The sequence below is a fragment of the Mus pahari genome, chromosome 10 (assembly GCF_900095145.1).
Source record: "Mus pahari chromosome 10, PAHARI_EIJ_v1.1, whole genome shotgun sequence".
NCBI lineage: Eukaryota > Metazoa > Chordata > Mammalia > Rodentia > Muridae > Mus > Mus pahari.
In genome coordinates, this window is record NC_034599.1 from 72,215,053 (window position 1) to 72,227,199 (window position 12,147).

General features: G+C 47.9%; 1 protein-coding gene across 2 annotated transcripts in view; it reads right to left on the reverse strand.

The window, feature by feature from the left end:
• Positions 1-9,137, reverse strand: part of Lrrc1 (leucine rich repeat containing 1) — a 112,619-nt gene extending 103,482 nt beyond the window's left edge. The window contains exon 1 of one of the 2 annotated variants that reach the window (XM_021206419.2): positions 8,746-9,137. In XM_021206419.2, the coding sequence (XP_021062078.1) occupies positions 8,746-8,904 (159 nt within the window). In that variant the 5' untranslated portion in view covers positions 8,905-9,137. Of the gene's footprint in view, positions 1-8,304; positions 8,339-8,745 lie in introns of those variants that run through there. The other variant, XM_029543245.1, reaches the window with a different exon arrangement.
• Positions 9,138-12,147: the final 3,010 nt, after the last annotated feature.

A 12,147-nucleotide genomic window follows, 5' to 3' on the forward strand; every position in this document is an offset into this window, starting at 1 on the left:
TCAACAACTGACCACAGAAAAGACTCGTTCGGAATAGCTTTGCCTGATTATCAAACCCCTGATTATAATAATTTGTGTTTCCACTAGCCTCACTAAATACCTCCCGAAGCATGTGCAGAACTATGGCACGGCTCTCCGAAAGGTCTTCCTGGGAGATCGACTTGTGAAATTAGCATCTAAGAAAGTCAGAACCCAAAGAGGCCTTACATTAACCACACCCTCTATCATTCATATAAGAGAACTGGGTAATGACAAGAACCTAAAGTTGTCCCCTAAGTCAATGCTGTTTTTCCTCCACCACCATGGAACCATACATACAACAGGGACTGCTGACAGCGAAGTGCTTCTTGGTTTAATCTCTGGGCTCTCATTTGCAGGTATAATCAAACCCACTCTGTGTGTACATGTAAGTATATGACAGACAGACAGACAGACAGACAGGCAGGCAGGCAGACAGAGACATACAAACACAAACACACACAGAGAGAGAGAGAGAGAGAGAGAGAGAGAGAGAGAGAGAGAGAGAGAGAGAGAGAGACGCACAGAGACAAACACGAGTGATAGAGATCAAAGGACAAGCTCCAAGAGTCAGTCCCTGACTGCTGTCCTGTTTGAAACAAGGTCTTGTTACTTCCTGCTGCTGTGTGTGCCAGGCTAGCTGGCCAGCAAACTTCAGGAGAGCCTCCTGCCTCCACCTCCCATCTCCTGGCAGAAGTTCACTAGGATGAAAGCCATATGTGCTACTGCATGCCCAGCTTTTCATGGGTCCCGCGGATCCAAACTCAAGTTGGCAGGCTTGGGTGGTAAGTACTTTACCCGCTGAGCTATCTTCCCGCTCCTCAAAACCCATTTTAAACTTCATTCACTCCCCGAAAAGGGTCCCAGACTTCTCAGGAAAATCATTCAAGCACATAGTTTATGTCTTCTCTATGCTAGTCACTTTAATGAACAGCAGAAGCGAACACAAAATCTGGGAGGTGGGTAGCTTCCATCACTTGCTCTGAAGGAACACAGGGATGTTGGCAGTCAGGAGTGGTTATCGGTGGACTCCTGAGACACCCCCCCCCCCCGAGAAGGAGGACGGCTTCCCAGGGGAAGGTTTCTCCTGATCTCTGTCCAGTAGGATCAGAGGCCACAGTCCAGGCAACAGAGAGCGGTACGGCAGCACAGGTCCGTCCCTGACAGGAAGGCACACACCACGGAATGGTGCGTTAGTGACTCAGGGCAGCTAGCTCTTGTGCAGCATGGGTGCTAAGCTGCAAAAAGGGCAGAGAGAGTGGATCACAAGAATGTGGCCAAACTCACCCTGCGAGCGCAGGGAGGCCACTTACAGAGTCAGCACTCTTCCGTCTGGGTCTTAGACCACTCTCACCAAGTATGGAGAGAGAAGTCAAAGGTGGGGACAACGAAGGTCTTTGGGCCTCTCTTACTAAACAATATGGATAAGGATAAAATTGTATTTCCCTATCTGCCAACTACTGTTCTACCACTGTACAGGTGTTAACGCAGTTAATCTTCACCCCACCGTACCAGGTAGGGGCTGTCATTCCTTTGTTTCCAAAGATGATCAGAATGAAGCACAGGTTCACTGCAGATAAGCTGCTCATGTAAAGTGTCACAACTAGGACAATCTCACAACTGCCACGCTTACTTCCTCTTCAGGTCAGCGATTCAGGCCCACACAAGAAGGCAAAGTGTGAAGGACAGCAGCTAGGCTGACTCACACGGCCGTCACACCAAGTGAACACCCAGGCTTTGTGCTGCCAGATACCCTTCATGCCACTGTCACCTTGCTCTCCAAAGAGGACAGTGTCAACTCAGACTCTTTTCTCCTAACCCAGCATTGTGTCATCTTGCAAAAGATAGCTGTCTGCCACGCCCTGTCCGCTGTCAGGTCCTCTGAGCTCAGCTGCGGAGAAAGCAGGGCAAGGAGCTCTTCCAAAGCACACAGAGGAGCTTGGTCTTCACCTGCACGGGACGCTTGTCTACAGGAGGAATTCCTGGATGCTAAACTTGTCTCCCTAACTCAGTGGTTTTTAAAGCAACCTAAACCAACTAATGGGCGATATCACTACAAGGGAAGTGGGTTTCCTTCTTTCTTTAACCATTTCAAGCAGAGAACACAGAAAACCCAAGCAGGATGATGACAGCCCACGCTCAGGCCAGCGTGCGTAACAGCGTGAATCTAGAGGTGTGTAGCCAGCATTTCCGAATCAAGTCAAACAGCCCGAATTCACGTCACATCCTGAGGGTCTAGAAGCTACTTCCCAGCCCTCACAACTGCTCATCTAAGCTAGAGCTCTTACCTCCAGCTCAAGCTGACCCGCCCAAAGAGGCGGGTGTGAACTGTGGCAATAAGGGGCCACCGTGGTCCCACCTAGCCAAACCATCAAGAAATCATCTAGAGCACCCCATAATTAGGTACATCTCCTTCTGCCCAAAGGAGGCAAATCCACTCCTTGAGGTAATTCTATCCCTTGACATTCTTAGAAACAAAAAAATACCATTTTCCCCCAAATGAGTCAAATCTCTGGAGTCTAGAAGTTATAGCCTCTGTGAGTACACTCTCCAACAATAATCGGAGTAAACTTCCTTCAAGGACTCCAGAGTATTTTAAACTACACACACATATGTGCGCGCGCACACACACACACACACACACACACACACACACACACCATTAGATCTTCTAAAATACCACATGCAACAGTAAATTACCATTCCTGTCCACTAAATTACACCTAAGAGAAAGTTAATGGCCATCCAGAAGAGTCCTCTGTGTGTTTACTAAGGCCTGCCCCGTGATTTCAGCGCCCTTCCTGCAGAGCTTGTGGCAGAAGACAGAGTCCTTTAGGCCTGCGCTTGGGATGGAGATCCACACCTGTCAGCCTTGCCTGTGACCTCCCTGGGCATCGCATCGCATCGGGAGGAAGTCGACTGTAGCTCTCCCTAGCTACCTGAGACACTGCAGCCCTCCCTCTCCCGTGCTCCAGACTGTCCTACTAGTATTGTTGACATCCTATGAAGCCAGCAGTGTGTTAACCCCCCAAATCCCAAGTCTACTGAAACTTCCTGGCACAGTACACACACACATAGATGTACTCGTGTTTCTTACAAAAACACAGCCCATGAAGTTACCAGGGTCACTATGGGCATACTCTTATAAACATGATAACTACATTTACCAAAAAATAGAAAAAGATACACAAATTCTACCTACCCACAACACATCTAAGTGGCCAATTTCCTCCCAAGGCAAAGCTTACATACAAAACTAACAACGTTTTGGTTGAATGAAGGCACCCCACACTGAGAGGAAATATATCAACAAAAGAAAAGCAGGCCCAGTTGGGTCAGCATGACAGGAAGGTAATGCAGAGACAAACTCCAGGAGTGAACATCTCAGGGCCTTCTTCCTATTTTTCCTACAAATACGCCATCATTCCTCTGGCTACACCATGGAGGGGCTCCTGACTCATCTCCCAATATGGTCCTCTCTACCCCCCAGAAATCACCTTCCTAAGATGCCAACCGACAGCCTCTGCTGCTAACAGGGCAAGTTCAACCCCACTATAGTGTGGCTGCTGGCCTCCACCCTCAAGTGGCCCCTCCAATCTCCACACCTGCTCTTCCCTCTTTCTCACCCACTCTGAATCACCACCTCTAAAGCCTTTTCTCATTTCCCCCAGAACTGAAACTCCTCAAAGCTCTATCAGCTTCCAGTAGAGGTCCTAAATGTCCCCAGTGCCAGCCAGCCTTCCCCGCCTCCCAGGCAGGTCACTCATGGGGGTGGGGGGGGGTGGGGGTGAGTCCAATGTTCACACCCTCTGAACTTTCTTCAGCATTCTCCTGCATTTGAAAAACTGGAAGTCTAATGGCTAACATGGGTTGTTACACTGAGTAAGGAAAATGATCTGTGTAAAGAGCCTACTACAAAGTTTGAGACTTTGTGAGGGGTGGGTATAACAATCATGTCACAGATCCTATCTAAATTATTTCCTAGACTCTAATCTCTACTAACCCGGGAAAATTACAGCTTCTCTAGCTTGCTTTTCTCACCTGAGTGCAGGGACTAAGGAACTCTATGGGGAAGGCGTGAAGCAGCCCAGAAAGCAATGAGGCGCTAAACTGTATAGTAATACCAGGATGACTGAGAACTGAACTGCTCCTCTAACCAGTAAGGGAAACATGCCTTTCCATCCCCTTTGGATTCACGTTCTTTAAATGTGTAATTGGTCTTTTATTGAATAATTGAGTTCATTATTATACACTCATTTAAGTATACATGTGTATCAACCCTATGCCTTAGCTCTCACATTAACTATGAAGTAAAATAACTCTAAAAACACAATAAAGACAAGAAAGGAGACCTCAACAATAGCTTGACATCACACAGCAATTAAATAATTTTGTAGTTGCTACTCGGCTGCTCACAATGTATTAAATAATATTAACTAGGTGCGGGCCCTTGGGTTTAATTCTGAGTAACTACAGCACAGAGGCCGTTACCCCTTCCGCTCTCCGTCATGTCTCTCTGATGAAGCACAGTAGATTCTCTGCTCTTCCAACTCCAGACCTCACCTGACTCTCATACAGCCACATCTACTCTTCCCTCATTAGCTATAAACAATAAAAGGAGAGTTCAGAGAAAGCTATGCAATAATTACGCATCTATAAAGTCCTCTGGACATTTCAGGATGCGTGATTTTTCTTTTTTAATTGCTAAAAATCATATCAAAAACTTAATTCGGGTTTAACAAACTCCCAAAGGGGAAGGGGTTCTTTAAACTAGAGTTAAGCAGTTCCTGCCAGGGTACTTAGAAAGCCCTCACACTTGTGGTCTTCCAAAGCCTGGGACTAACCCTATAAAGCAGGCGCTAATCCTAACATCTGCAGAAAGTAAGGCTGGCAGAGAGTATCCGAAAGACAGAACCCTGTCTTCAACTATCTAAATCCAACATGTGGGCCATGCTGTCCCTACAAGACAAGGCCCAAAGAGCCTTGGTAAAAGATGAAAGGTCACATGGATGCAGATGAACCCAAGGGGGTGGGTGTGAGAGACGGAGAGGAAAGAGGGCATTTGGGGAAAAAAAAAAAACAAACAGGCTGTGGGGACAAGACAGATGGAGAGGGAAAGTCAAAGTTGAAAACGGGGTGGGGGGTGGGGGGGGCGGCGGATGCCCCATCCCTCAGAACTAGAATTCCACGGAGAAATACCACTTCCAACAAGAAAACCTAACTGAAACATGACTAACTGGTTCTGAACAGGGATGGCAGCCCCTTGCCACAGCAAGCTACAGGGGCTACAATTGAAGTCATATTCCTGGCAAAGGTTCATAGAGTACAAGACTTACTTCAAAGGTGGTCAAGTGCCTTCTAGCACCTTCCAAGGAAAGACAAGTGATTCTGAATGAAAGGGGGATGACTTACTAGTTTCTACAGACTTGTAAGTCGGGTCACAGGAAGGGAATTACGATGGCCAAGAAGGTAGGCAGTCTTCTGCGCATGAGGACTCGTTCATTGCTGCTAGATACTTTTGTTGCAGGGACAAGCACTTGAGGGCCCACGATGTACCACATAGTGGCCTAAGTTCAGCCATGAATGCCCCCGCCCTTGTGGAGGTAATGATTTAGTTGGGTAGACAGACAAGGAACACGTAAGCATGTTTGACCCTAGGTCATAAGTATCCTAAAACTAGAAATCAAATAAGTCAAAATATGAGAGAGAATGAGGGGTGGGGGGACTGGTGTTTGAAATGCTTCCATCGGACAATCAACAGACTAGCGAAAGGCCAAGAGGAGACGACAGAAAATTCTAGAAAAGTAACTGTGTCTTGAGCAAGACCTCCTGGGAACGGGGCTGGGGCTCCATGCTTACAGGGGAGAACAGAGGCAGGCAGACACTTCAAGGAGCGAAGAGTGAGATTATTAGTGCAGACAACAGAAGAATCTAGCGCAGGGACAGCTGAAGCCAGATGAATCTAACAGCAGTCAGATGGAATGACTGTCACCTGACCAAAGGCAAGCTCAAGACGAGGGTCCTGACCTGCACTGCTGAGAATCCACCACAATGCTCGACTGCTCCTGGGTAGTACATTAGGTAAGTTATTACCAACATGTCTGTGGCTGGCGGGCAGGCTGGTGAGAGGCGGTACCCTCTCCACCTCATCCTCACACCAGCATTTAAGTCATGTCTCCCCACAAGACTGGGAACAGCTCATAAGAATCACAGCTTCTTTAATGTCTATATTCCTAATAACTAGTAAGGAATGGTACCGCAATAAATGTTTAACAAGGCCAAGTTTAAGTCACATGACTCAAAAAAGGAGGGACTAAACAGCTAGGGTTTCATGGGCATGAGAAGCAGACAGGCCAGATTCATCCTGTGTTCAGTGTGATTGCAGTTGTCTGACACTTCAATAAATCCAGACACTGCATCTATCTAACAAAGTGCAGAGCCCTGGGGGGGGGGGGGAAATCACTGCAATTCTGTGTCTCAATTTGTAAATGAAAATGCTGGAGCAAATGAGAGGTAGCAGACCTTTCAGTGGAGTGTAGGTGTCTATCATTATCCCAAAGCCTGTTGCCCAGGTAGAGTGCAGACCTCCCTTTCGGATGTGCTCCCAAATTACAGGCAATAAACCAGACAGCTGGCATGGCCAGCACACTAAGAACCTTTGAAGCTTTCCAGCAAGAGGGGTGATATGGTGCTGAGCAGACAGGGGCTTGGAGTTAGAAGCCAGACGCTCCAGGGAGCAAGAGTAATGACTTACGTGCTCTCCAACATGAACAATGGCTAGCCCAAGGAAAGGCTGAGGAAACAGACAGACTTTCAAGGTAGCTGCTGTTCCTGTCTGGCATGTACTAACCCAACAGTCTGGGTGAAATGAGACAGAGAGGAATCCATTTTGCAGGGCCTTGATTTAAGGTTATTAGAGCAATACTTAGCAATAAGGAAGGCCACCACCCATAGGTTTCGAAATGTTTATTTAGTGTGTTTACAGAATGTCATCAGACCTTATTTTGAGTCTCTGAGTTGTCATTTACCATCTGCAGAAATGCCTGACACTTCCAAAACTCTGAATTTCCTACGCCAAGAAAAAACAAAAAAAACAAAAAAACAAAAAAACTCCAGCATTAGAGAAAAACTCACAAACTCCAAAAGGGAGTGAAAAGCCAATTCAACCCAAAGAAAGCTTCCAATTCCACAATAAACCCAAAGTCTACAGAAAGCACTGCAAAGTTAATAGTCAAGAGCTTTTTACTAAATCTTTTAGTAACTTTATTTCAAATCCCTTGCAAAGCATTAAGTAACATTTGCTACATTTCAAAAATTATACAACTTAAAGCAATGAGCTTCCCACTTAAGTAAAATACCGCGAAGCGGAAAAAAAACCAGATCATGTGTTTGAAAATGCCTGCAAAATAATACATGCCTGAGGGATCCGGATGGTTTTTCTGCTGAATTAAATTAAGGGGTGGGAGGGGTGCTCTGCAGAGATCCGAGTGAGGGTAAGCTTTGTGAATACACAGAGGGGGGCTATGGGAACCAAGAAAAGGTAATTCAAGACGAACTTCACTAGAGATGTTGAGAGAAACACACTCGTGATTTTCTAAACTCCGTCAGCACCGGAGATTGTTATCAGTCCGTGTTCCAACAATCCAGACATCTGATCAGAGATTCTTTGAAAATGGCAGGACAACAGCGTTAACAAAGGACAAACAAGGTATTTGCATTCCGCGGCTCAGGCCTTTGGGCTCTCTCCGGGCCTCCCAGCGGGCTTCCATTTCCTGCACCTTTGGATTGCCACCGGCTTACTTCCTCCGTACACCTGGGTTAAGGATGCGTCCTCTTTAACAGTTAAAGCTAGAATCCTGAGGCAAATTCAAGGGTTAAAAGTTCAGCGTCTAACCCCAGCCGGACCTAGCAGCACAATCAGTATCTGTCACTGGCCAAGTTCGGTGCGGCAAGATGATTAATTTTCGTAAACAACTCTGAATAGATGCGGCATTAGTGATAGGACAGACCCAAGCAAGCTCTGTGGTGGCGGAAAGGCAGGAGCAGGGCTGACTCGCAGCGGGAGCCACTACACACGTTCATCGCAGTTCCAACCACGCAACAGGTCCACGCACGCAGTGCCCCAGCGGCGGGAACCTGGCACCTGCAGCAGCTCTCCTCCTGCCCAGCACCCCAATGCGGCCACGGGGCCACCGAAGCGGACAAAGCGCCATCTCTCCAGGGCACAGCCCACAGAGATAAGACGAGGAGCACATTCCTTACAGATGCCAAGATACTAAAGCTTACTTTCGCGCTGCTCGGTCCCCATGTCCTCTGAGACCTGCGTTAGCCCAAAATGAGGAGCTCCGGGACACTAGCCAGAGAAACTGGCTGCTAGCCGATCGCCCCGGGGCGTGATGGGGCGCATGGTCGCCCCCAGCTGGGAACAGTGTGAGCTACCTGGCTTCTCACCTAACCCGCGTTAGTCCCCAGACGTGGATCTAAACGACTTAATGGACCAGAACGTTTCTCCTCCACTCGCCATGTAACTACTTGCTAAAAACCAAGTCTTTCGGTATAAATGGAAAACAACTTTTATTGGAAGATGGGGTTAATCGGGAAGCAAAGGGGGGACAGGGAGGGCTGAGGGCAGTAGTGGGACCCCGCTAATCAGAGTCTTCCAGAGCGAAGCAGTCAGCGGAGGAGCGCACGGACCCGGCCAACGCGCCAGGTGAGGCGGGCACTCACCTCGGGGAGCTCCCGGAGCTGGTTGGCGTCCAGCAGCAGCTCCTCCAGGCTGCGGGCATAGCGGTAGATCTCCTCGGGGACGTAGACCAGCGAGCAGTGGCGCTTGTCGATGGCCTCCACATGACGGTTGCACCGCCACAGGGGAATGCAGTGGAACATCGCCGCCTCCACCACCAGAACCGTGTCCCGCCGAGCCGCGGAGCCCGGGGCTCGGAGCCCGCTCCGCCCAGCCGCCCCGCTGCTCCCCGCCCGCCGCCCGCTCCGCGCTCGTTGCTGGCCCCAAGCTCCCTCGCGCCTCGCAAGGGCTCCACCGTCCCGAACGTTCTGTGGAAGCCGCGGGATCCCTCGCCGCGTCCCGCGCCTTCGCCACAGTCGTGAGCGTCCCCTCCCACCGCCTCCTCCGCCGCGCTCCGCTTCCTACTCGCGGGCGCCGCGCACTGGGCATGCGCACTCGGCGGCATGCGGAGGGCGTGTCCCGGCCAGGGATGCTCCGCTCCGGGTTTTCCTGGAGACCCGGCTCCCGGGAGGGTCGGGAGACGGTGCTCCTGCGGTCCTCTCCTCCGCGGGGAGTCGCACCGTGTGCGATTCTGGAGGGAGCCGCGCCCCAAAAAGGTCCTAAGGAGGGCAGGGACCGAAGGCCAGAAGGAGCAGAACAACTTCGGAGTTTTCATTTTACTCACCGTGCCTTTTTTTTTTTTCTTGCTCCCCTTCCCCAAAACAACTTTCTCTTCCGGGGTCAGGAAGTACCGCCCCGCCGCGTACCTTGAACGCGGGGTAGCGAAGGAGTCGGTTCTGGCTTTCCGACACCCCCTCCTCCCCGCCCCGTTTGTGCCCTGTGTCTGCGCACACTCGCCGGCGGGCCCTTCGACCTGAGAGCATCTTCGGTGAGCAGGACTTATCAGAGATGTACGCGTCACCCACTTTCCCGTTGCCACCAAAAGCATGGATGTCAGTCTTCAAAAATCTTCTGAAAGATGCCCCGAGAAGAAAGGAGATGGCAAAGGTGCGCTTCTGCACTAGTTCCACCTTAGCCAGATGTTGTGCTTTGGGGGCTAACCTGAGCTGAAGTACAGAAAGCAGTGGTGCAGGAAGCCAGATGAACCTCCTATAGCTGGCTCCTGTATTTCTTCGACAGCACCCTGCGTCTTACAAGGGGGAGATTACAACCCACGCAGTAGTTTAGGGCAGGGAGCACAGCTCTTTGCACCTCACAGGTTCCTGTTACCACAGCCAGACATTTGAACCCCCTTTTCTTCTGTTTTCACAATTAACGATACAAAATTACCAAACTCCCTCCTCATGAACACTCCGTTTAGGTCAAATACAATAGCTAAGAGATTGTTTTAAGAGTCTGACTCCCTACCCAGCAAAGGAAGCCCTATGCTCTCTCAGCTCAAATCTGGAGTCACCAACTTCACACTATGCAGAAGATTGAAAATTGAGCGTGCTTAGTAACCAAGGCAGAGTTTGCTCTGAAACTTTTTTTCATTGTCTCTTCAGTACTTTTAACTGCACAGGGCACTTGCCCAGGGGGGGAGAAGGGAAGGGATACATAGTGGTTTCATCTCTATCAGGAGGATCTCTTATCTTAATTGATGAAGGAGGAGACTTGACTTGTTTTTACCTCAGAATTATCACCTAGGCATGTTAGTTACAGCCAGTACCTAATTCCTGCCACTATGCTGACTTCACTTTTTAATCTGACTTGGTGCCTGCATTCTTGAGGTGGACTTTGAGCCTCCACTCCTCCTTCATTCTTGCATTCCAGAAGCGTGTATAAAGCCCATGTCCTGCCACCTCCCATGGAAAACTCTGATTCCTGATTGAGACATCCAAGAAAATACGTCAATAACTTTTTGAGTTTTCCAACTGCTTTTTTTTAAAAGTTATAGAAAGCTGACCTACTCAGTTTAATGTTGCTTTATTTTTTCAGAAATACTCACATAATAAATGATAAGTATGTTTTTTAAGATATGTCTGGTCTTTTAAGGATTCCAACCTGAATAAGCATTCCTATTCTTCTCTATGTTGTGATCATGTATCTTCTTATTTCCAAAGACGTTGTGACCTTCTGAACAGCTCACCTGCTTTGTAGATCATGAAAACTACCACAATCCACATGACTTAACTACCAGGTTTGAATTCCGGCTACTCTGTGTTCTAGTTAATTTCCTACCTGGTGGTATAAATACCATGACAAAAAGCATCTTGGAGAGGAAAGGATTTGTTTGACTTACATTTCCGGATCACAGACCATCCTTCAGGGAAGCCAAAGCAGGAATTCAAGCAGGATGGGAACCTGGAGACAAGAACTAAGCAAAGGTCATAGAGGAGTACTGCTTACTGGCTTGTTCAGCTTTTTTATACCACCTAGGACCAGTCTATGGGAGGTACCAACCACAGGGAGCTGTACCCTTCCAATTAATCTTTAATTAAGAAAATGCTTTACAGACTTGCCTATATGTCCATCTGATGGAGACATCTTCTCAATTGAGATTCACTCCTCCTAGATGACACTACCCTGTGTCACGTTAACAACTAACCTGCACTGGGAGATGAAGGATTGAACTGGGTTTGAATGTCAGGATCACAATCCACCCTTGGGGTAAGCGAGAGCAGGAACTCAAAGCAGGAACTGAAGCAGAGATGATGGGGGAAAAGTCTTGCTTATTGACTTGCTTTCTGTGGTTTAGTGAGCATACTTTCTTACATAACTCAGAACCACCTCCCCACTGGGGGCATATAATTCAGGAGTGTTTGCTACATAACAGCAGATAATAAATGTAGACATGATTCACCAGACACATGCTAGATACAGAAATACAACAAAGAAAAGATATCCCTTTCCCTGAGAGAATGAAAAACGTGCAATTAATGGTTTGTTATTTTAATTCCTGACTTTTTTTTGTAGAATGGTATAAATATTACATTTTTAAACTACAAATCCAAAGTGGCATCCAATAAGCTAGAAATGACTGGGAATTCACAAGTACAGCCATGTAAATTTTAAAATGAGCATGAGAAACCACTCTCTAGCCACTGGAGTATAAAACAAACCAACCAACCAAAACAAAACCACTCAGGATCCTAAGTGTTAGTGAAGATACAGTGTAACAAGCACTCAAGCATTGCTGGCAAGAAAGTAAAATGTTGAAAACAATATTTAAAACAATTTTAAGATTCTTGGTGTGTGTCTGCTATAATGATCCATCCATGATGTAAGTTATTTGTCAATATCCATCATAATTTGGCTAATATTAGTCAAAACATTGAAACAACTAAATATTTATCAACAGATTAAAAGTGTAGCCTAAGCGGGGCGTGGTGGCGCACGCCTTTAATTCCAGCACTCGGGAGGCAGAGGCAGGCAGATTTCTGAGTTCGAGGCCAGCCTGGTCTACA